General features: G+C 37.9%; 2 protein-coding genes across 3 annotated transcripts; both read left to right on the top strand.

Annotated features, from left to right (window-relative positions):
• The first annotated feature begins 252 nt into the window (after positions 1–252).
• Positions 253–12,079, top strand: atp5mc3a (ATP synthase membrane subunit c locus 3a). 2 transcript variants are annotated; one of them, XM_056234515.1, is made up of 5 exons: positions 253–328; positions 504–571; positions 5,810–5,884; positions 6,976–7,163; positions 11,533–12,079. In XM_056234515.1, the coding sequence occupies exons 2-5, from the start codon at positions 533–535 to the stop codon at positions 11,645–11,647; spliced, it is 417 nt and encodes a 138-aa protein (XP_056090490.1). In that variant the 5' UTR covers positions 253–328; positions 504–532; the 3' UTR covers positions 11,648–12,079. The 2 variants fall into 2 exon arrangements, with proteins under 2 accessions (XP_056090490.1, XP_056090489.1); XM_056234514.1 differs by lacking the exon at positions 253–328 and having other exon boundaries at positions 350–571.
• Positions 12,080–12,730: 651 nt separating this feature from the next.
• LOC130070211 (cyclic AMP-dependent transcription factor ATF-2-like) lies at positions 12,731–24,687 on the top strand. Its single transcript, XM_056234518.1, has 6 exons — positions 12,731–12,782; positions 15,757–15,826; positions 15,957–16,053; positions 19,262–19,380; positions 20,980–21,105; positions 24,517–24,687. The coding sequence occupies exons 2-6, from the start codon at positions 15,779–15,781 to the stop codon at positions 24,685–24,687; spliced, it is 561 nt and encodes a 186-aa protein (XP_056090493.1). The 5' UTR covers positions 12,731–12,782; positions 15,757–15,778.
• Positions 24,688–24,931: the final 244 nt, after the last annotated feature.

The following is a 24,931-nucleotide window of genomic DNA, read 5'->3' as shown; positions in this document are numbered from 1 at the left end:
TCTATAGGCTAAATATTTAAATAAAAAATAATAATAATTAAAGCCTACGGTTTTAAATAAATAAATAAATATCTAATTATATGAAACGCTCTAAGGCTGCATTCCATCTTTAAACAAAAATGCAATTATAGGTAATACATCCATATTAGATTGGTGTATTTAGGATAATGATGTTGATCTGTGGCATTGTGAATTGTCTCTGAGCTCTCTCCAATAAAGCTCGAAAGCAACGACCTTGCGTCGACGACGTCACACCAACATCCGGGTCATTACGCATAGTCCGTTCTGCGCATGCGCAGTACAGCCAGTGGTTCGACCTCTGCTTTCGGTGAGTGCGTTCATTCCGAACAGATAAATCTACATCATCCTTCATCCCCTGTCTGTATGAGCACAGAGTTGCGGGTTTGATCGGGATATTGTCAGGAGACGGGTTTGTGGCGTACGACAGCTGTATTTCTGAAGCTCTTCGTATAAATCTCTGACCTCATATTTTGTCTTTGCAGAAGCCGCTCAAAATCACTGACATTTCAACATGTTCACCTGCGCGAAGTTCGTCTCCACACCCGCCCTGGTGAGTGAGTGAGAGCTTAGTGTTAGTGTGTGTGTGTGTGTGTGTGTGTGTGTGTGTGTGTGTTTAACAGTGTGTTTTGTTGTTGAAAGCGACGCTGTTTGTTCGGCCTGCGGGTTGAACTTGACGTCAGTAATTCATTCATTCCTAGACGGATTTAAAAGGGTTAACGTGAAACGTCACGCGCTGTTGTAGATTACCTTTGACCTTTTGCTTTAGGCTCAAAGTTTTGAGTTCGTTAAGGTCAAATATGGCTGGCTATGAAGACATTAATCTGGTCCTCTGTGTTAGTGTAAAGTGGTTATTCCACACTAGTTAGTCTGGTAACGTTATTTTGTGCAGTGATTAAGATGTCAGTTGTCTTTCTCTCACCTCAAAGGGGTTTTGTTTAATTTTATTTGCTGAATTTTATATCCTCCAAAGTATCTTCGGGTAAGGCATTTCAGTGGCGGTCCCCTTGGTGTAACCCGAGATGAAGGTTGTCTTTATCAAGGGCACAATGGAGCTCCTTCACGGGATGTCCTGTTGTGGGACTGAACCTGTAACATTTAAGATAACAGGACAGTTTAGGCTACGCTCAGTCTGCAGGTCATGTGGACCAAATCCGTGTATTTCTCATGACAGTGACACACCACATGAAATCTGATCTTTTCAATTCTGTTTTGGGCCATTTCCATATGTGCAGTGTGCACACAGGACTGATAATCAGTCTGAACAGTCATATCGGTATTCAAGCCACTTTTACGTCACTGTAGAGTAGGACTGCACGATATTGAAGAAAAATGCGATACGATAATGCTTAATGTGTGTAAAATAAAGTTATATTATCTTTAAAATATATTTTAAATTATATAACCTACATGCGTTTCACATTCTTTTTGTGGCAAGAAAACACCCCTACAGCTTCTGAAAGTGTATCAGTGTTTTACTGTAGCATGAGAAGTGTTCTTTTAACATCAGTGTAAACCACGGGGTTCAGGTTATCCTACATTAGGGTTATTTAACAACAGTAACTGAATAATAGAGATGCACCGATTCCAATTTTCTAGGCCGATTCCGATTTTTTTCCTCGAGTTTGACCTGCCGATACCGATTTTAGCCGATTCCGATTTAATTTTTTCAAACCACTTTACAGCACACACAAATATTTATTTTATATCTTCTCCTTAATAGAACATTTTGCATAGAACATTTTTTTGAACAGATAATCGCTATAAAACAGGACTATATAAATTACTCCTGGTGTGGGAAATTTACACACATCTAAAGTGCAGTGTTATGGAAGAACCATTTCCTTTTCACATCCAATATCCAACTAAAACAATTTGATTTTTAGCAAACTAAACTTCTGTATGAAAACAGGTAATGACAATAAAATAATATATAAATAACAAATAAAAATAAAATAAATATTGCTTTGCAGTATAAAGATATTTCTCTCTCATCTGACACATGTCCAGCCAAGCTAAACAGGACAAGTGGGGCATGTGCAGGGAAACGATTGGGAAATAAAAATGGGTAAATTTTCTATAAATATTTTTGTCTCTTCATTTTCTTTCTGACATAGCCTAGCCTACTTCAGTTCTTGTTAAAACACACCAGACATGCAAATTCTGTGCATTTTGGGCACTTTTTTTGATGAAATCATATTTATTTTGTCCATCAAAAGTGAGCTTTCACTTAAATTGGGCGCAGCACAAATGGACTCAATCGGCGCCGAAACCCGCGCTTCACTGCTCGACGCTCACGCGCTGCTCCGGCTCCCGGTGTGAATGCACTCATTGATTAACATGCACGCCAAACAAAACAAAAACGCGCTGCTCCCGCTTGCGGTGTGAAACGGCCGTAATCCACGAGGTTTCCTACATGTGCGCGTTCCGTGTGCACGTGTGATGCTGATGTTGTGCGATGTTAATCATGCGGCGCCCGAGTGCATTTGACCGGCATAAAATCGGATTATGTCAGACTGACCGGCCGGTCGCCGATCATGGCCGATCACGTGAAAACCGGCCGATCAATCGGTGCATCTCTACTGAATAATCAAATGTAAAAAGATTTGACATCCCCGGCGACGTTATCAAGACCGGTGCGAACGGCAGTGAAGGACGGGGATGTGTCTGAGCTCATAAGTATTACAGTGACTGCTTTGTATACAGGCAAAATATCATCAGTGTTTTAAAGACTCCTCTCTTTTTACGCATCCTCCTTTTGTTTTATTTATATTGCTTGCGCATAAATTCGCTGATCACACTATACATAAACATGTAATCACCTACTTTTATGTCTTCAGTATTTACTTCCGTATGGCAGCGTGCGTTTATCCTTCTTTTCCACATGCAGGTCAGTTCAGTTCAGGACCATGATCTGTTCACACTACAATCTGATATTGTTATTAAGTGTATGTCAACAAATGTGAACAGCTATGCCACTAAGGCTTGCAGTGTGAGCGTAGCCAGACAGGTTGTTGGTACTGGTATCTCGGCAGTATACACTTGTTTAGGGTTTTAATGGATGTGTCATACATGAAGACTATTTAAAGTGCCCCATTATGCTATTTTAAAGGCTCCTAAATTTGTTTTGGAGTCTCCTACAACAGGTTTTTCATGCATCAAAGGTCAAAAAACACTTAATTTTCTCATAATATACATTGCACATCACCACGTTTTTCAGTGATTCTCAAATGACCGATCAGTCTCTCTAAATCCATCTTTTCCGTGAGCTGCTCTGCTCTGATTGGTCAGATGACCCAAGTCTGTTCGGTGATTGGTCGACTGCTTACAGCGCCTGTCGGAAACTACACGGCCGTCACCATAACTGAACGTCCGCTCTACACACTGTAAAGAGACCGTAACGAGGGCGTCGTATATAATATTATTTATATTTTTATAAAAAATATAAAATTATCAATAATTAATCATACTTACAGGCTGTGATTCTGAGGAGCAAGTACTGACTCGTCTTTCATGAGCAAGCGTTTGGCGAATCCGCCTTTGAACTTGAGAAGCTGCGGTCAGTAAGATGACGTGTTGTGGGCTGGACAAGTTGTTCCTGAAAGGCGTCACACAGTGAGAATCGAATTAAAAACGACTCGTATAGTCGGTTCTTTCTTTTGGGAGACAATAACTTTATTTATCGTGCATAGTGCTGGGTTTCGATTCAAATTTCAAGAATCGATTCGATTCCGATTCTCAAGATCTTGAATCGATAATCATTATTCGATTCGATTCGATTCGATCCGATCCGATCTTCGAGATTAAGATAAGTGTTTTTGAAAAAAGCATATTTTTTTTTCCAGCTGTTGAATTACAGGACTGTAGTTATGCAACATATTGATACAATTATTATAGACATTTAACTGCAAATTAATGGAGTATTGATGGTTGTAAAGAACAATCCCCCTTCCAGAGTGTTGATACAACTGCTTTCACAAACTTGCACTGGTGTAGACGACAGAGGACGCAGAGGTATCAGCAGAAGTAACCGCAGAGGATTGCAAGTAACCGCAGCAACCGCGATATTCACGTTTTTTGTAAGGCTATACCCTTCTTGTTTTGAACTTCATGCATGTGTATTGAATGTTAAACAAGTTCATAATGATAACAAACAAGACTGTTTATCGTGGTGATGTGTAGCCTACAGAGGCTTCGCACAGACAGTGAATGAGAGAGATCGGCAGAGCGCGTGCGATTACCTGCGTCTGTCTTTGAAGTCATATGTATTTGTGAAAAAGGTTGCCGTGTCAAAGGAAAGCGAAATATTTGTCGTATCATCCTTTTAACGTTCACGTCACGGGTATTGACCATAAATGCGCGTCAGCAGCAGCGCTGGTCAGCATCCCACAGCGCGAGGAAGCCGCGGGGAAATAAAATCAGCGAGTCACGCATTGAATCAATGCCATATTGGTCTCTAATAAGTGAAGCATCAGCTTCAGCGTTACCCATGCGACGCATTGCTGCTCAGCTGAGCCTTGAAAAGTGGAACTCAAAGTTAAAAAATAATTAACACCTTGTTTCATTACATCTCTTTTAATGAATCAGCTTTTTTGAACGTGTTCGTTGAATGAACGGTTTAATGACTCACTCAAAGCCCGTTGTCGTAACAATGTGCGCGCTGAGTGAAAGCCTTTCAATGCGCATACAGGGATCTCCCAGTCGCGGCAAGTTAAAGTTCACGGGGAAAATGTAAACCTATTAAAATCGATCCTCTGAGTTACGGATCGATCTTTAGAAATTAATATGAAAATCGATTCAGAATTGGTGAATCGATTTTTTCAACACAGCACTAATCGTGCACTTTCGACTTTACAACTTTGCAGAACCTATTCATTCACAAACAGCTGTATTACATACTGCATGAAAGAGAATATTAGAAAACCCATAATATAAATATATCTAATCTATATTAGATATATTTAATCTCTATATATATTTAAAGGAGAACTCCGGTGCAAAATGAACCTTTGGTCTAATAAAACATTGGTACCTAGTCAACCGTTCTCTGAGATTTGTTTTCATGATAATCGAATGTAAAGAGTTTTATCTCTAAAAACTGTTTAGCGTATAACGCTAGTAATGGGGGCATATAATAAGTAAAAAGAAATCGCTAGTTTATACCACTAACAAGACTCAAAATAGCCCCACACGAACACAGTAACATAATGAGGGTCCCAACATGCAAAACGAAGCATTGAGAACTGTATAAGTGTACAGACCGTTTAATAAGAAGATAAAGATAAAGACAGTCCACTTCGTGTAAACAGACAGGAGCCATCTTTGGAAAACAGTCTCGACTAGTCAAACCACGAACGACGTGCTAAGTGAGCTGAACTGTATGAATGGCGTTCGTGGTTTGACTAGCGTTATACGCTAAACAGTTTTTAGAGATAAATCTCTTTACATTCGATTATCATGAAATCAAATCTCAGAGAACGGTTGACTAGGTACCAATGTTTTATTAGACCAAAGATTTTGCGCTGGAGTTCACCTTTAATAATATCTAATATCTATATATACCTACCTAATATAAATGCATCATCATAAAGGCGCCTTATATTAGCCAGCATTGAATGCACAACGTCTTGTGGTGAACCGTGAGCCGAATCTTTTGGAACTGACCTCTACCAGCTTACATGCCTTTCAGAAAACTGTTCAAAACTGTTTCTTATAAATTCGCCCCCTTTTTTGACAGCTGTCTGTGTGGTTCTCTAATAATCTGGTTACAGTCAGTGTGTGTGTGTTGTAGGTGCGTGCGGGCTCCAGGTCCCTGTACAGGCCGCTTTCTGCCGCCGTGCTCTCCAGACCAGAGGCCAAACCAGAGGTGACTGTCAAATCTGCCTTCATGCTCCTTTCATTTATAATAACTCTTTATTGCAGGCTTGAAGGTCCTCCTTTTCTAGATGAGATACAAGGCATCAGAGACAAAAGATGAAATATAACTCTCCTGCTCTTCTGATCCACTGCAAGCGTGTTAAAGGATTAGTTCATGTGAAAATGAAAACTGTCATTTACTCGGCCTCAAGTCATTCCAAGCACACACATCTTCGGCTAATCGTAAATTAAATCTGGTCATCGTATATAAGTGATCATATCTGTTTTCAAGAACATTCTTATTGGTTAATTTTATGATGCCTTTTTGGATCTTCTATGTTTTGGTTTCCTGAACTTTCATTGGAGGGACAAAAAAAAAAAACAGCTTTCATTAGAAATAACTTTGTGTGTTTCGAAGATGAACTAAAGTCTCATGGGTTTGAAGTGACGTGTGGGTGAGTAAACATGACAATTTTTTAGGGATGCACTGATATGAAAATGTTGGGCGATACCGATTATTATTTATATTCGAAAGCCGATAACCGGTATATTGGCCGATAAATCTAAATCCAGATTTTTCTAAAAATATGGCCCAAGTACACAATTATAATGTTCTCATAATTTTATCTAGCTTAAACTTCTAGCTTAAACTGCACATGTTGCGCTGAACTGTATTTTCCTTTTTGAAGTGATTCCTATCATATTTCAAACGGTTTAAAAGCATCATGGTGAACAGTGCGCATCTGAAGTGTCTCAGCTGAAGGAAATTATCCATTATTTATCGGCTTTAATATATCGACCAAATCTTTTTAATCGTCCGATAACATTAAAAATTAACATTTATCAGACGATACCGATATGGTGGACGATATATCGTGCATCCCTACAATTTTTATTTTTGGGTGAACTAACCCTATATGGCATTTTAAAAAAATATTGTCATGCTTATCTGCTCCTCATAAACGGGTGAGAAATGTGATTGCTTGTCACATTGAAGCTGACACCGTGTTTTAGCTCGATTGTTGTTAAAGGGTGATATGTGGCAGGGCGAACACACTAGGGTCGTGTAGAGGTCAAGTAAGCCCTCTCTTGCACCTGTAGGTCAGTGGTGCGGTCCTGCCTCAGTCGGCCTTCACTCAGGCCCTCAGGAGCTTCCAGACCAGCGCCGTGAGCCGCGACATCGACACCGCCGCCAAGTTCATCGGAGCGGGAGCTGCCACCGTGGGAGTGGCTGGATCCGGGGCTGGGATCGGGACCGTGTTCGGGAGCCTTATCATCGGATATGCCAGGTCAGATGCAGTTCACGTATACACTACTGATCAGAAGTTTAGGGTTAGCAGGATATAAAAAACACACACACAAAAAAACATGTTTTTCAGCTTCGCCAAGGCTGCATATATTTGTTCAAAAATACAGTAAAAATGGTAATAAATGTGAAATATTTTTTTTAATATTAGAGCGTAATATTAACGTAGAGCTCTCCGTCCCCTCCAAAGACACAATTTAATTACAACTTTCAAGGTCCAGAAACGTAGTAAAGACATCGTTAAAATAGTCCATGTGACTCCAGTGGTTCAACCTTAATGTTATGAAGCGATGAGAATAGTTTTTGTGCACAAAAACAGTGACTTTATTCAACAATTTCTTCACGTCTTCTACGCTGTTTATGTCTTAAATCCAGGGCAGCGCTTTAATACCAATACCATTGGCCGACGCTGGTCACATGATCACCTCAGGAGCTGGCCAATGGGGAGCCGGGGTTCAGGTGTAGAAACTGTTTGCGTTGTAAATACAGTGCAGCGCTTTCAGCGTAGGAGACGTAGGAATTCGGAAGCGTTTTAATTCAGGGTTTCCACGGGGCATTAAAAAGCATTAAAAGTCCTTAAATGGATTTAGCGAAAATGAAGGCCTTAAAAGGCATTAAAAAGCATTAAATTTCATTCTTACAGGCATAACATTTTTTTTTTTTTTTAGATTTGAAGAGAATTTTATATAAATTTATTTGAATATAGCCTTCATAATTAATCATTTGTATTTGCTGTCGCAAAATATGTACGTTCGTGTGATAAATACGCGGAACCAGTTTGGTAATTGCTTCAGGCCGGAGCAAAAGTGCCGTGATGCGGAGAGGTGACGCCGGTCTGTTGTACAGCGGTGGACAGGTCTGAACCTTGAAAAAATGGGAAAGCACACATTGTATTTCTCACACTGAAAAACTATTTATAATATATTGAATATGCCTCAGCGCCACAAATGTCTCTGGCCGCGCCGCTCTCACTATGGAACCGACAGGAATCAAGCGCGTCTCCCCTGCAGTTCTTACTAGTCGAGCCTGCCACTTATCAGCCAATCAAAAAAAAAGAAAGGGTCTACACATTAGCCAATTAGAAAATAGCACTATTGTATCTGGGTAAGATTCAAGATAAGTCATGATCTCCTGTTTTAATGTTACAAAAAATTCACAACTTGTTTGACACAATGGCAACTTGGTTGCTGCTAGAGAAACGTTTCTCAGATAATTAGTATCAGTTTTTCATGAGTGTCTAACTTAGCCAACAGTTTTACAGTCTGTTCACTGACAACACCTGCTCAGAACAAGTAGTCTAGGCCTAGTCATATTTTCACATTATAAACCTCTCTCTCTCCAAATAGGCTTAATAATTTTATAAGCACTAAATAGTCGGTTATAGGTCACTTTTAAAATCATGTCATATTTAATTCTGTCCGGGCCATGGATGCATTAATCATTGCATCTGTCTTTCAAAGATGTCAGGTAAAAAGCAATTAAGCATCCTCTCATTCGCCCTGAGAGGAAAGCCCCCTAAAAAGGCCAGGCTAGAGGATGCTGGTCCAGAGAAGGTGGCGAAAAGGGCCCATTAGAGGAGACGGTGCCGGTAGAAGAGGAAGAGAATAAATACTTTGTATTTGGTTGAATTGTCAGTGCCATGTGTCAAATCTTCTCTTTTGCAAGTGTGAGCAATTATTAATAACAACAACAAAAACTAATGAAACCACCATTCCTGCGACCCGTCTTTTACGCCGCGAGATGTTTAAAAAATAGTGGGGACAATCGACATGTCCCACCCGCAAATTACACCTGTGTTCCAGAAAAAAAAAAAAAAAAAAAAAATTTATATATATATTAGGGCTGTCAAATGATTAATCACGATTAATCACATCCAAAATAAAAGTTTTTTTTTACATAATATATGTGGGTGCACTGTGTATAATTATTTTATATATATAAATACACACACATGCTTGTATATATTTAAGAAATATTTTCATGTATATACTGTATATAGATTTATATATAATTTATATTATATATAAATATAAATATTTCATATATAAATTATTTTTTGTCTTAAATATACATGCATGTGTGTGTATTTATATATATATATATACAAAATAATTATACACAGTGCACCCACATATATTATGTAAAAAAAACTTTTATTTTGGATGTGATTAATCGTGATTAATCATTTGACAGCCCTAATATATATATATACACACACACACGTGGTTAGTCATGGGTCGTATATGGCATTAAAACATTTTAAAATGGCATTAAAAAGGCATTAAATTTAATTTGAAGATACCTGTAGAAACCCTGTAATTGTACATTTCACTAGCTTTGTTTCCATCCACCGATTTCTTTTCGGATTTTGGGATGTCGCATAAAGTGCTGGATGGAAATTCCATGTTTTTTTTTAATGAGACTTATGCATAAACTACTAGGGGTCGACCGATATGTGATTTTCAGGGCCGATGCCGATACCGATTATTACAGGTCAAATAGACCGATAACCGATATTTTGAACCGATATATATATATATATAAAATATATATATATTATATATATATATATATATATATATACCGATATATATATAAAATATATATATATTATAGCTATGTCTGGTGTAAAACTGTAAATTAATGTCAAAATTAAGAATAACAAAGGGTTTTGACAAATACTTTCTTTAAATGATTTTAAACATATCTTTGAATCTGAGAACTGTTATTAATAATAATAATAACTTGTAAAAAGTGCAGGGAGCACCCAGCAGCTTTCTGTAAACATTTTGTAAAACTTAAAGACTCTATTTTAATTTTTAAATAAAATTTTAGTAATCAAAAAGCATTTCTAATTAATTAAAATCAAACGTATTCAATTTATTTACAGTTTAACAAAAATTAAATTTTTAGGGCCTTGTGAAAAACCGAACTTTTATTTTGACGGGTTGCCGTGGAGATCTTTGAGTTTCTGTGTGTTTATGATATGTCGATAACTTTTCTCAGTTGAAGCATTAAAAAGCTCATGAAGTGACTAAGCGGCTCTGGAGATGATGTTTATGCAATCATGTCCTCATATAATGATGCGGCTGAGGCTGAAAACAGCGCAAGCGTCACGCGTGCTCCTGTGTGTGTGTGTGTGTGTGGTAACTGAAAGCACGCGTCTGCGCCATTCATTTAACTTTAGAGACACGCAGGATTCATATTTAAATAGTCTTTTTGCGGTTTGATTTGTACTGACCTGCTTTTTATTAATTCATCAAAAAGTTGACAAATTCCGTGATATTCCGCTTTATACAGTAAATTCCGTTTTTATGACTGGATTCCGCGACTCCGTCTGTTCTGCATCGCGGAAATCACAGGGCTCTATTATATTGAGGTATTTTGCAACTTTAGTGTAGTAATCTATTGCTTCTTCAGCAAAGTCTGCTGCTGCCTTAACTTTGAGAGACAACTGAAGCGTGATCAGTGAAGCAGCTCTAGTCAGCGAGTGCTCTCTCGGTGTGAGAGTGCAACACTTTCAGTGCCTCAGCTTTCCGTGCTGATTGGCCGGACTCGTGACTCCCAACAAATCAGATGTGCGGGGACATTAGTCTAGTCTACAGAGTGGTGAGTTCCGACAAAGGTGCCTGCGTCAGAGCCAAATATAGCGCATTTCAAAATAAAATTATTTTATCGGCAAATCGGTTTTGAAAATGGCCGATACCGATAACCATAAAAATGCTTAATATTGGCGCCGATAAACGGTCGACCCCTATAAACTACGATGGAAACACGTAAATAACACCAAATAAATCCCTCGATGCTTAACAAAAAATGTCATGTGACTGCCTCAGCAGAGGATGTGATTGGATAACTGGACTAACCAGCGGACCAATCGCATCACAGCATTTCAAATGTTGGTTTGATGGTTCTGAAACGCCTGAGCCAAAGCCTGTCATCAGAGTGATGTGGTTTAATTCCCTCAGTCCTAAATGCGTTCCCAAACACGAGCATCCGAACGCAAGAGAACATGACAGCGTTTATTGCGTTTCCTCTGAGACGCAACTCATTTATGATGGAGGGAAAAAGAGCCACGGTTTCTTCCCCGATTGCAGCAACTTCCTTTTTTATCACTGACATTTTGTGCCAATTTCCCAGGAAGTGCTGATCTTTGTTCTCTTGAACACATGGGATGGAAACATGGACGCTTTATTCACAAATGTTTTATGCGATATTCTAATTTTCTCCACAAGATAAATTCATAACTTTGAATGGAAATGCTGCTAATTTCAAAGAATTTAAAGTTCTTTTTCAAGTATCTCTGCATGTATTTTCTAGTAAAGCGCTGTGTTTTGTGTTGTGTGTTGCAGGAACCCGTCTCTAAAGCAGCAGCTCTTCTCTTACGCCATCCTGGGTTTCGCTCTGTCTGAAGCCATGGGGCTCTTCTGTTTGATGGTTGCTTTCCTCATCCTGTTCGCCATGTAAAATCTGCTAGTTGTGTAAACACATTTAGTGCAGTTATGACCACGTGTTTTAGCTGTTGCATCCAAAACGTCTGATGTTGGTCTCTGCAGGAGGAAAAAAGTGTGAAGGCCACTATGTTAGAAGAAATCATGTAACAATTAAATATTGTTTAACTATTTAACCAAATCTTGTTTATGCCCATTAAATAAGAACAGCAACAGCTTCATGGATATAAAGAACCTGATAGCACTTTCTGTACATCAGAATAGTGAGTGTGTGAGTGTGTGAGTGTGTGAGTGTGTGAGTGTAAGGGTCCACTCAGATGTTTTCAGGGGTTAAACTGCTGGTTGATAGTGTGACTGTAAATTTATAGCAATTGGTTGAAAGCCAATTAAAAGCCACAATTGCATTTGTAAATTGCGTTAAATAAATTTAGATCACAGTTTACCGTTACTCTATGGTGTCTGCTTCATTTTTATATTCATATGCCTTGTGTTCGTGGTATACGTCACCAACAACCAAGTTGAGCTACTTTTGTTTTGGAATGAAGTACATAATCTGTCTAACTTTGTGAAGAGAACTACAGTGAAACGCAAGTTTTTGTGGTAATAACTTTACAATAAGGTTTCATTAGTTATCATGAACTAACAATAAAAAATACTTCTAAAGCATTTGTTATTTCAACATTTACTAAAACACTAAGTTCAAAATATATATTCGTTAATAATATTTAATGGTACTGAGCTACCAATTAACAACTGTATTTTTATTTACCTACGTTTACAAAGATTAATAAAACCTGCAACAAATGTATTGCTCAGTTACTGCATTGGCTAACATTAATAGGACATTAATGTAACTGATTGCCGTTTTGGCTTTGCATTACAGTACAAAATCAGGTGTTAAATCTGATTTAGAACAGGTTTAAAAAAAAAAAAAAAACACGATACACCAAAGCTTATCACTTCAGCTCTAAAGAGGTCAGCAGAGCACACATTTATCGCGAGACAAGAGTTTAAAGGGCTTGGCTCTGGGGCGAGCACGAGTACCTTCGTCTCGCGAGAGTTTGGCACGTGTGTTTTGGCTTTAATAGAGTTCCTAATTCTCGCGAGAGGTGGAATAAGTGGGCTTTGGCTCTTCAGGGTTCAGCCTGCGGGTGAGTAAGCGCATAAATGCACACTATTTATAAACAGACACGCCTTTAAAATAGCTTTCGGTTGGCTAGTAGGATAGTCTGGATATGTAACACAATAAAAACGCAGCTTTATGACATTTTCAGAGCTTGCCTGTATTTCTTTGTTGTTAATATGGCGACGCATGCTAACAGCTAACTGAGATCCCATTGAAATGAATGAGAGATGAGGCTGAGCATTGATTAGCTTGCTGAGACTGTCTGATGTAAACAATCTGTGTAGTGTTGATACAGTCCCGGTGTCGCTGGAAATACACTAAACAATTGCAGGTTTGTGGTTAAAGACACTGGCGCTTTAACTTTAGCGTTGTGATAGTATAGAAATACAGTGATAATTAGAAGGACGTAAAGCCGAATGTGACAATAGGTTGTGTTTTGATATCAGCCTGACCATTAGAGCACATTCACTACTGCATGTGAGTGATTGAGAGGTTTAACAAACACAGACACCAATGTAAAGTATTTAAGTTATATTAAATTATATAGATAGGGATGCGTGATGCCTGTCATTCTACTTTTAATCCTTATCTTATGTGTCCTGTCAAATCTGCTGTGACAGCTTGGTCTGAAACAACACCAGTTCTGTAACAGTAGTGCTGATTAATACTCACTGTTGCTCATGATTATATATTAATGCTGATTGATAAACAGTACCAGACTGGTCAAAAGTTTGGAAACATTTTTTTTTTTAAAGAAGTTTCTTATGCTCATAAAACCTGCATTTATTTGATGAAAAATCATTAATATTGTGAAATATAAATACAATTTAAAAGAATGGTTTTCTTTGTAAATATATAGTAAAGTGTAATTTATTCCTGTGATCAAAGCTGAATTTTCAGCATCATTATTCCAGTCTTCAGTGTCACATGATCCATCAGAAATCACTCTAATATGATGATTTATTATCAATGTTGGAAACAGTTGTGCTGCTTAATATTATAAAAAAAATTATAACCGTTGATACTTTTTTCAGGATTCATTGATGAATAAAAAGTTAAAAAATAAATAAATAAAAAACCCAGAAATTTTCAAAATAGAAATCTTTTCTAACAAAATACATTTTTACTATCACCTTTATATCAATTTGACACATCTTTGCTTAATAAAAGTATTCATTTCTTTCAACAAAAAAAAAGAAAGAAAAAAATGACTAACCCCAAACTTTTGAATGGTAGTGTATACTGTAAAGATTTCTATTTTAAATAAATGCTATTCTTTTTTTTTTACTTTTTATTTATCAAATTATTCTGAAAAAAGTTTAACAGGTTATAAAAAAAACATTAAGCAGCACAACTGTTTTAAACATTAATATAATAAATCATCATATTAGAGTGATTTCTGAAGGATCATGTGACACTGAAGAGTAATGATGCTGAAAATGCATCTTTGATCACAGGAATAAATTACACTTTACTATATATTCACATAGAAAACCATTAATTTAAATTGTAACAATATTTCACAATATTACTCTTTTTTTTTTATCAAATAAATGCAGTCTTGTTGAGCATAAGAGACTTACCGGCAATGTTCCCTCTAATTTTTTTTTCTTGCTGAGCAAAACTTTTTTCTATTGGGCGGACATTTTTCGCCACCTGAGCAAAAATATTCTTTATACCTGACCTGTACAGCATGTAGAAACACAATGGTTTCAACATTCAGTTGTAACTTTTAACTTGAATGTGCCATTTCTATTTTATTTGACCCTTGATGTAACTTATTGGTATACTATTAAATCATATTTTCGAAAAACAAGCTTCTTAACAAATTAAGAAGTCACTAAATGAAGCACATTTTAGGTTACCTGATATTTTTTTTACAGTGCTGTTAACTGTACAGTCTTTACCAAGAAATCCTATGAAAAATAATTTACAAAATCTTCTGCAGGACAGTTCAATTCTTTACAATAATAGAATATAGTATAAAAGAAAAGTAAGCTGTTACACTGAGATGGTTTGGGAAAACCATAAAGTGTTTTTGACAGTCAATTAATTGTGTACAGGAAGCATTAAATCATCAAAGTTAAATGATTGTTTATTGCTTATGAATTTCCAATATTTTCTTTAGCAGGGGGTTTCAAACTTTTTAATGGCAAGGAGCCCTAAACAATACCCTTGTGAGATTCTTTATTTAGGCTTATAATATAATAAAATATAGGCATAATATAATATAAAAAAAACGAATTGAAGTATTTGAAGTGATATAATATATCAGTTTAAATGCTTAAATTTGTTAACATATTATATTATTATGAAAACAAAGCATTTAAATAGATCTAATAGCTAAATATTTTTCAAGAAAAATTAATATAATCTAATCTTTTATAATCTAACCATCCCTGAAACTCCCCCACAGACAAAAACATCTATTTAAACTATGTATTTTGAATTTGCACGCGGGTGGGTGTGTAATTGTTACCGTTCTGTGTCCATAACCGTTATTTCCACCAGTTTAATCAAACCACTCTTCTTTAAAACATTATGATTTTATTTTATTTCACATGTCTATGCGTTTCTCGTTGCCTCTCGTATTGAGCTATTTGGTCCGCACACACGACTCACTGCCAATCACACGCGCTCACATCATTCTCTTTCTATGAAACCTGTAAACTGCATTCACCAGTTTTCTCTCTATAGCGGTTGACCAGAGCACTGCAATTATTTCTCACTTAAACTACAATCAAATGGATTTCCCCACACGTTTCGCGTCAGTCCTCTGTGTGTCATTTTATTCTTTTCTGCGCATCAGAAGTGCGCAGCCGCGCACGCGCGCAGCTTAGAGGGAACATTGCTTACCAGTAGTCAAAAACATAAAAAATTAGCAATGTTTCTAAACTTTTGACCGGTACTGTACAAGTCATGTGTTTTTGTTCTTAGCTGTGGCTTTAAATCATTGTGTTGTTGACTAATGAAAAGTGTCATGTCCCCCATGTTATCAGGTGGCAGACTGAAGCTGTGAATATGAGTGATGATAAACCGTTCCTCTGCACGGCTCCTGGCTGCGGACAGGCATGTGATCACTGACTTAAAAACACTAACCCACACTTAAATAAACACTGCAACTTAGTGACATGCTTGCTGTCCATTTCCTTTTCCACATGCTTTTCTCCTCTACATATTGACTGTTTGCCTGCAACAGCGATTCACGAATGAAGACCACCTGGCGGTGCACAAACACAAGCATGAGATGACCCTGAGGTTCGGTCCGGCTCGCAATGAGAGTGTCATCATCGCCGGTGAGTCACCTGATCGTCACCAGTGTTGTGCTAGTTACTAAGAAATAGTAACTAGTTACAGTTACTAGTTACTTCATTCAAAAAGTAATTACTTTGTTGATTACTTACACCAAAAAGTAATGCGTTACTGTTAAAAGTAACTTTTTAGTTACTTTAAAAAAAATCTTTCTTTAATGTTCCCATTAATGCCCTTTTATGCGTTATGGTCTATACAAACACAAAACTGACTTAAACAGAAAGTAATTTTTAAACACTATTTTATTTAAGTCAGACCAGCACAAACTGAATATATCACAAGGATTTCTGATGCCGACTCGCGATCTTCGCAGTAGTGAACGCGCCAGAGAGAAATGCACATTTCACACGGATCACATAAGCAGAGAGCAGTCTGTAGTCTGTTTTCTTTCGTTTTGAATTGTTCTGTTTAAAAGTAGACATGTCTGTGAGGCAAGTAGGCTACCTTATACGCCGAGTTTCGGTTAATTTATGAGACGAGCTCCAGTTCACGCGCCGGCGCCTCCATTTCGTGATTATCTATCGCATACATGGGCAATATACGGCCCGGGGGCCGGATCCGGCCCGCATAGTGCTTCATTCCGGCCCCCGCGATGCGCTCGCAATTTGGATGAAACACACGCCGCCTTCAGCCGCGCTGGAAGCTGTTCCATGACATTTCTCGTATATGTGTTGTAGCCATTAAAGAAAACATATTTAGTTTAATGTTTAAATATTATATAGGCTAATGTTATTTTTTTATTTAATCAATGTTGATTATGAAAGTGAGCATGCAGCGTGAGAAAGATATGATACATGATCATGAGATGCGCAAAATGTCTGGAGACATGTCACATGGAGTGGGAAAGACATGATTTTGAACACTTCATTGAGGTTTGTTTTGTAGAAAGATTTTTCTTTTTAAAAGATTTTCGTTTTGCATAAATTGTATCTTAATTTTGATAAATGTTTTATCAACCAATTGCCTATATTTAATGAATAAGAAGTAAATATATAGCAGACAATGAAAGGCGCCGGCGATCACTTGCATTGCACGTGAACTGGAGGGCGCCGAAACTCAGCTTGTGCCTCACATATTTGAGAAATATAGGCTATCTATTATAAAAGGCTTGAAATATACTTTTAAACGAAACTATTCAAAACGAAAAGAAATAGGCTACTCTCTGATTATGTAATCAAATGTGCATTTCTCTCTGGCGTTCATGGCGAGTCCGCATCGTCAACTTCAGCTTTGTAGTGACACAGAAAAAAACAGTTTATTAGTAAACAATTAAATGAAACCTTGCTATTTTTGACACATTAATAATCATTACTTTCGCCGGCTTTTTGTGGTTGAGTGCGGCTATATTAGGCTACGTATAAACGCTCATCCTGTATAGCCTATTTGAGTAATTAAATTAATATAAAGGGGCGATGTGTCCACTAATGGCTAAAATGAACTACTAGTCGACTAGAAAAAAACTTTAGTCGGAGGCAGCCTTTATTCCAGATATTTTCGAACCAGCAGGACATTCTGGGTTGAGCGAGCGACCCTGAGCGCAATGAGCGAGCGGAGCGGAATATTCAGAAATGCGCTCTCCGCTCATGCTCTGATCGGCACAAACTAAGCATGACAAATTCAAACTTTATTTAATTTTCTCCGTAGCTTGAACACTCACTACATTATCAAACACAGTATGCTGATGCTATGATGAGAGGGGCTCTCAAGCAAACTTGAGAGTTTGCTTTCAAGCAAACATAGGTGTGATGAAGTTGATTCGCACTTAAATTGTGTTCTATTTTATAAAAGATTTAAACAAAATATGTGAAAGAAGTTACAAAAAAATGAATAATCACAACTGAAATCAGCTGATTATGTCTTTCATTCAGTGATGAACGTCTCACTCTGGAGGTATATAACCTCAATTAAATTTGATAATTCCAAGCCAGATTGCCTGAAGTCTGTATTTAATGTAACCTGCACACATATATTTGCAGTTTTGTTAATAGTTTTCTATCTTGAATTGTTCAACAGAATGACAGTTGAACAATATGCAGGGTAGTAGGAAATGAATCCTTGAAAGTAAATCCAGTTGTTGTGGTCAGAAAATAAATAAATAAATATCAGGCCTTGAAATAAGCTGGCCTTATACATATTTGCATTGAATTAATTTGTACCATTTAATAATGTAACTATGTTTAATTGCAATTGTCCAAAGTGTGGCCCTCCGTTTACTTTGCCAAAGTAACTGTGGCCCTCAGACTAAAACTGTTGCCCACCCCTGATCTATCGTCTGCTATATTTACTTCTTATTTATTAAATCCAGGCAATTGGTTGATGAAACATTGATTAAAATTAAGATACAATTAATACAAAGCGAAATTCACTTTAAAGAAAGGTTTTGTGTTTTCTGTTTGATGTCTCTGCAAGTATTAAAGCATCTTTTAGTGCCGCTTTCAGAGCGCGTCGCGTCCGTAACGGGGAACTGTCACGTCCGTAACATTGTTTTTTCCTCATAAATGCGAACACTAAAAATAAAATAAAATGAATATTTTGTTCTGTGGAGACTGAGAGCCAACCCTTCTTCATTCGGTGGGTAGTAGTTTGCGCAGTGTAATTCACATAATTACTAAACAATATTTATTTTAGGCCTATAAAATTCAGCCCGTATAAATGTGCATTTTCTAAGCTTAGAAAATGGACAAAATTCATTTGATTCTAATCATAATGTAACATTATTGTGAAATTGATTTTATTTATAGGCTATTTGCTATTAGTATAGTAAAGCCTATGTTTTTATCCAACTAGCCTATGTGTGGGCCTTATGTAAAATACGGGACAAATCGCGTCCCTTATTGATTTGATACGGACGCATCATTTTACTTGTAAATACCGGACAATTCCGTATTTTAAGGAACGGGTGGCAACCCTAGCACCAATCCTACAATGCGTCGCTGCTGTAAACAGGTTAGGCTGTAGGCTACACTTCAGCCAAAATTAATTAATTTAAAAAAGTAACGGACAAACGCACCATATGGTAACGGTAACGGAGTTAATTTATTTAAAAAGTAATGCGTTACAGTATGAGTTACTGTCAAAAGTAACTGCGTTACAGTAACGCGTTACTGCCCAACACTGATCGTCACAATAGAGGAAAACACACTCAAGCTACAGTTGTTCTTGGGTTTCTGGGTCTCTTGGCTGCTGTTGCAGACCAGACGCCGACGCCGACCCGCTTCCTGAAGAACTGCGAGGAGGTCGGGCTGTTCAACGAGCTCACCGGCCCGTTCGAGCATGACTTCAAGAAGGCCACCGAGGATGACATTAAAAAGGTAAAGATGCAGTTTATTCTGCAATTTATGTGATCATTTTCCAAATACACTATAATTTAAAAGGTTCGATTTTTTCCGAAGTATTTTATGCTCACAAAGTGTACATTTGTTCGATCAAAAATGCCGTAAAAACAGAAATAACTGTTGAATATACTTTAAAATGTAGTTTATTCCTGTGACAAAAAGCTGAATTTTCAGCATCATTACTCCAGTCTTCAGTGTTACATGATCCTCATTCAAATATGCTGATCATGTGACACTGAAGACTGGAGTGATGATGCTGAAAATTCAGCTTTTTGTCACAGGAATAAACTACATTTTAAAATATACTCAAAATTGTAAAGTGTAATAATATTGCACAAAATTACTCTTTTAAAATATATCAAATAAATGCAGCCTTGGTGAACATGAAATACTTATATATATAATATCCAACCGACCTCAAACATATAGAAATAGAAAGCATTTCTCATTATTAATATCAATGTTGAAAACTGTTGTTCTGCTTCATAATGTGTGTGAAACCTTGATGCACCTTATTTTCAGCATGAATAGAAAGTTCAAAAGAACATTTATCTGAAATAGAAACATTGTGTAACATTATAAATGTCTTTACTGTCACTTTTGATCAAATGAATGTGTCCTTGCTTAATAAAAGTATTCATTTCTTCTTTAAATAAATGAAAAATCTTACTGACCCCAAACTTTTGAAATATAGAGTGAGTTAAAGGATTAGTTCACTTTAAAAAAAATTTACTGATAATTTACTCATAATTTGTCATCCAAGATGTCCATGTCTTTCTTTCTTCAGTCGAAAAGAAATTAAGGTTTTTGATGAAAACATTCCAGGACTTTTCTCCATATAATGGACTTCAATGGGGTCCAAACGGTTCAAGGCCCAAATGACAGTTTCAGTGCAGCTTCAAACCTATTTTTGTACAGTCTATGCTTTAAACGATACCAGACGATGAATAAGGGTCTTATCTAGCGAAACGATCGGTCATTTAAAATAGAAATAACAAAGTTTACGTTTTATAAGCACAAATGCTCGCCTTGCTCAAATCTGTGATGCGCGTTCGTGACGTCACGTAATACGCAAATACGTTGAAAAGGTCTCACAGAATAGAGCAAGGCGAGCATTTGTGCTTATAAAACTTAAACTTTTTTATTTATTTTTTAAATGACCGATCGTTTCGCTAGATAAGACCCTTATTCATCGTCTGGTATCGTTTAAAGCTGCACTGAAACTGTCATTTGGGCCTTGAACCGTTTGGACCCCATTGAAGTCCATTATATGGAGAAAAATCCTGGAATGTTTTCATCAAAAACCTTAATTTCTTTTCGACTGAAGAAAGAAAGACATGGACATCTTGGATGACATGGGGGTGAGTAAATTATCAGCAAAAGTTTTTTTTTTAAAGTGGACTAATCCCTTAATAGGCACTATTATTCTATTCTTATTTTGCATGATTCATCATTTATAATCTTCCATCAAAATGAAACTAATTTAATCGAACATTTTAAAATCCATTTAAACTCTCCTGGAGTATAGTGAGTTGAAGGCATGATCAAACGCTGTTGTGTGTGTGGTTGTTGCAGTTGCCTCTGGACTTGTCTCCGCTTGTGACTCCTGTTGTTCGAAACAAGATAGAGGAGCACACAGCCATCGAGTCGCACCGGGACAGCCCCCTCCCCCACCCCGAGTCCACCACCACCGACGACAAGGTGAGACGAGAGCTTCATCCGCGCGCCTCAGGCCATCCTGCTTGTGCCTGGTTCAGATTACACGATTCGTTTGTCTGTTACGATAGTCACGGTGTCAGATTACGAGATTTTGACTCCTAAAATACTGCCGTGTCGTGGACAAGAAACATGTCAGACTACACACACAGATACACACACATTCACTCGCACACATACAGTACATACACACACACACACTCACTCAAACTCACTCGGTCACACTCTCACTCGCACACACTCGCATACATGCACACACTCTCACACACACGCATTCACTCACACACGCACACTCACTCACTCAAAACTCACTCGCTCACACTCTCACTCACTCACACACGCACACTCACTCACTCAAACTCACTCTCTCACACTCTCACTCACACACACATGCACACTCACTCTTGCTCACTTACTCACACAAACACATGCACACACTCACACAAACACACGCACACACTCACACAAACACACGCACACTCACTCACTCAAACTCACTCTCTCACACTCTCACTCACACACACATGCACACTCACTCTTGCTCACTTACTCACACAAACACATGCACACACTCACACAAACACACGCACACACTCACACAAACACACACACACTCACACAAACACACACACACTCACACAAACACACGCACGCACACACTCACACAATCTCACTCGCTCACACTCTCACTCACACACACACGCACACTCACTCTTGCTCACTTACTCACACACACACACACACACACACACACACACTCACACAAACACACACACGCACACACTCACACACTCACTCACTCAAACTCACTCGCTCACACACACGCACACTCACTCACTCTTGCTCACTCACACGTGCACTCACTCACTCACTCACAATCACACACTCACTCCATCTCACTCGCTCACACTCTCACTCACTCACACACTCACTTGCACACATACATACATACATACACACGCACTTACTCACTCACACACACACTCACTCACACACTCACTCACTCAAACTCACTCGCTCACACACACGCACACTCACTCTTGCTCACTCACACGCGCACTCACTCACTCACTCACAATCACACACTCACTCACTCTTGCTCACTTACACACACACATACACACACACACACACACTCACTCACTCATACACTTACTTGCACACATACATACACACGCACTTACTCACTCACACACACACACACTCACTCACTCACTCACTCACACACACACACACTCACTCACTCACTCACTCACTCACTCACACACTCACTTGCACACATACATACACACTCACTCACTCACACACACAGTCACTCGCTCTTGACAGAACCCGACGTGGAGGACTGAAAAAAAAAATTAAACATGCTAGTCTTTTTATCGCGATGTCGTGAAGCATCGCAGGCGCTAGTCGGTTACCGTCCACTATGACACACTATACGAGATGAATCGATCGAATCTTGCGTCCCGTTGTCGTTTACGAATCCCCACGACACCCTACGTCAAACAGGTCGTGCCAAAATCAGGCTAAAATCGTGTAATCTGAACCAGGCATTAGTGCTTGTCATTTACCAGGCTTTTTTTCAATGCTACGGAACTAATTGCAAGGAAAGTCCCTAGGCTCATATTGTGCAGAGTCGTGTGGTCTGGGTTCCTGGGTCTCCTCGACCTGTGTTTGAACCTGCACCCTTTGTGTTCGCAGTCCCGACTCATGCGCCCGCCGTCTACCCGTGGAAGCTGTCAGCTTCTGTTAGCTTGTCCTGGAGCTCCTTGCTTTTAGATGAAATAAAATCAGTGGTGAACCATCTATGAGAAAATCTCTTTGTTGGACAGAGTGTGTGAGAAAGATGGGACTTCCTTCCGTCCCAATTCAGCCAATATGCTGACTCTGACTTTAAAATTGAAGCTATAAGATCTATAATAATTAACATTCACTTTGAGAACAATGTGTATTTACCTTCAGCTCTAATGTGAACTCTATGCAGAGAATATAACTTATTCAATACTTATTTCTGTAACACTTTATTTTAGTGTCCTTGTTACATATTACATATAGTTACTGTAATAATAACTATAAATTATGCATAATTACATGCAACTAACCCTATAGTAATTACATGTAGTTAATTATTATTACTCAGTATGTGAACATTTTTGTTAACATGGGCAAACGGTGCATAATCTATTACGTATGTGCTAATTTGCATAAATACCACAACATATATTGAGGATACAAAATCAGTTGAGTTTGCTTCTGTTGCAATTTGTTCAAGGTTGACCCCCATTTTGGCTTAAAATGACTGGATCATTGTTTCTTGACTCTTTCCAGCTGTCTCTGTCATTCAACAACTCTAAGGCACAACAAATTGTGGTCTCTTGTATGTGGGCTATGGAAGCTTGTTTCCGCCACAGAATGAAAAATAAAAAAGGTAATTGCGACTTTTTATCTCACAATTCTGACTTTATTTCTCAGAATTGCGTGAAATAAAGTCTCAATTGCGTGTTATAAAGGCAGAATTGCGAGATATAAAGTCAGAATTGATTGATTTAAAGTCAGAATTGATTGATATAAAGTCGCAATTGCGTGTTATAAAGTCAGAATTGCGAGATATAAAGTCAGAATTGCGAGATATAAAGTCAGAATTGATTAATATAAAGTCGCAATTGCGTGTTGTAAAGTCAGAATTGCGTGAAATAAAGTCGCAATTGCGTGTTGTAAAGTCAGAACTGTGAGATATAAACTATTCTGAGGGGAAAAAGTTAAAAAGTCTTCTCTTTTTTTCCCTTAGAATTGGCCTGATAACACGCAATTGCGAGTTTATATCTTACAATTCTGAGAAAGATGTCAGAATTGCGAGATGTAAACTCGCAATTGTGAGAAAAAAAGTCAGAATTGTGAGATAAAAAAGTTGCAATTCTGTCTTTTTTTCTCTCGCAATTGCGACTTTATTTCCATAATTGCGACTTTATATCTTGCAATTGCGACTTTATTTCTCATAATTGCGACTTTATATCTCGCAATTGCGACTTTATTTCTCAGAATTGCGACTTTATTTCTCAGAATTGCGACTTTATATCTTGCAATTGCGACTTTATTTCTCAGAATTGCGACTTTATATCTCGCAATTGCGACTTTATTTCTCACAATTGCGACTTTATATCTCGCAATTGCGACTTTAATTTCTCACAGTTGCGACTTTATATCTCGCAATTGTGAGATAAAAAGACGCAATAAAAAAAAAAAAAAAATTTCATTCAGTGGCGGAAACAAGCTTCCATAGTGGTGTGAAGGCTACTAGCTCAGTCAGGAACAGCATGAGAGCAGTGATGGACAGACTCAGAAGTGCAGGTGTGTGTGAGCGGTTGATGCAGCTTGGCTCTCGTGTGGTGTTTTCAGGAGGTTTCTTTGCAGCCGATCTCCACTATAGTCCGTCCTGCCTCCCTCCAAGTCCCAAATGTGCTTCTGGCCAGCTCTGAGGCTGGTGTTGTTATTCAGCAAGCTCTCCCATCTCCAACATCTAGCTCTGTTATAACCCAGGTCCCGTCCTCTAGTAGATCCATAGTGTAAGTAACTTCTAAACTGCTTCTCTCCTAGTTTGACATCATTGTCTCCTTTTACGCCTCATTTGGTGTTTCATTTTGGTCACTCATTTACTTGGAGAATTTATGATTTCGTGTAATTTGCTTGTGATCCATGTGCCTTTACTTTCACCTCATAGATTTGATATGTTCTCGATCATTAGACCGGTTTTATTTGAGCCTTTTGTTTCGTTTCACACAACAATTGAAGAGAAAATTCATGCTGTTGTTGT

This window comes from Rhinichthys klamathensis, unplaced genomic scaffold (assembly GCF_029890125.1).
Source record: "Rhinichthys klamathensis goyatoka isolate OS25496 unplaced genomic scaffold, OSU_Roscu_1.1 h1tg000397l_1, whole genome shotgun sequence".
Classification (NCBI taxonomy): Eukaryota; Metazoa; Chordata; class Actinopteri; order Cypriniformes; family Leuciscidae; genus Rhinichthys; species Rhinichthys klamathensis.
This window is presented reverse-complemented; position numbering and strand designations above follow the sequence as displayed.

What these genes read in the sequence shown, in the direction of transcription:
- atp5mc3a (XM_056234515.1), top strand. Translation starts at nt 533, where the DNA reads ATGTTCACCTGCGCGAAGTTCGTCTCCACACCCGCCCTG. An exon ending in TCGTCTCCACACCCGCCCTG is followed by an intron (nt 572 to 5,809) that starts GTGAGTGAGTGA and finishes TGTGTGTTGTAG; the next exon opens with GTGCGTGCGGGCTCCAGGTC. An exon ending in CTTATCATCGGATATGCCAG is followed by an intron (nt 7,164 to 11,532) that starts GTCAGATGCAGT and finishes TGTGTGTTGCAG; the next exon opens with GAACCCGTCTCTAAAGCAGC.
- LOC130070211 (XM_056234518.1), top strand. Translation starts at nt 15,779, where the DNA reads ATGAGTGATGATAAACCGTTCCTCTGCACGGCTCCTGGCTGCGGACAG. An exon ending in TGAGAGTGTCATCATCGCCG is followed by an intron (nt 16,054 to 19,261) that starts GTGAGTCACCTG and finishes CTGCTGTTGCAG; the next exon opens with ACCAGACGCCGACGCCGACC. An exon ending in CCGAGGATGACATTAAAAAG is followed by an intron (nt 19,381 to 20,979) that starts GTAAAGATGCAG and finishes TGGTTGTTGCAG; the next exon opens with TTGCCTCTGGACTTGTCTCC.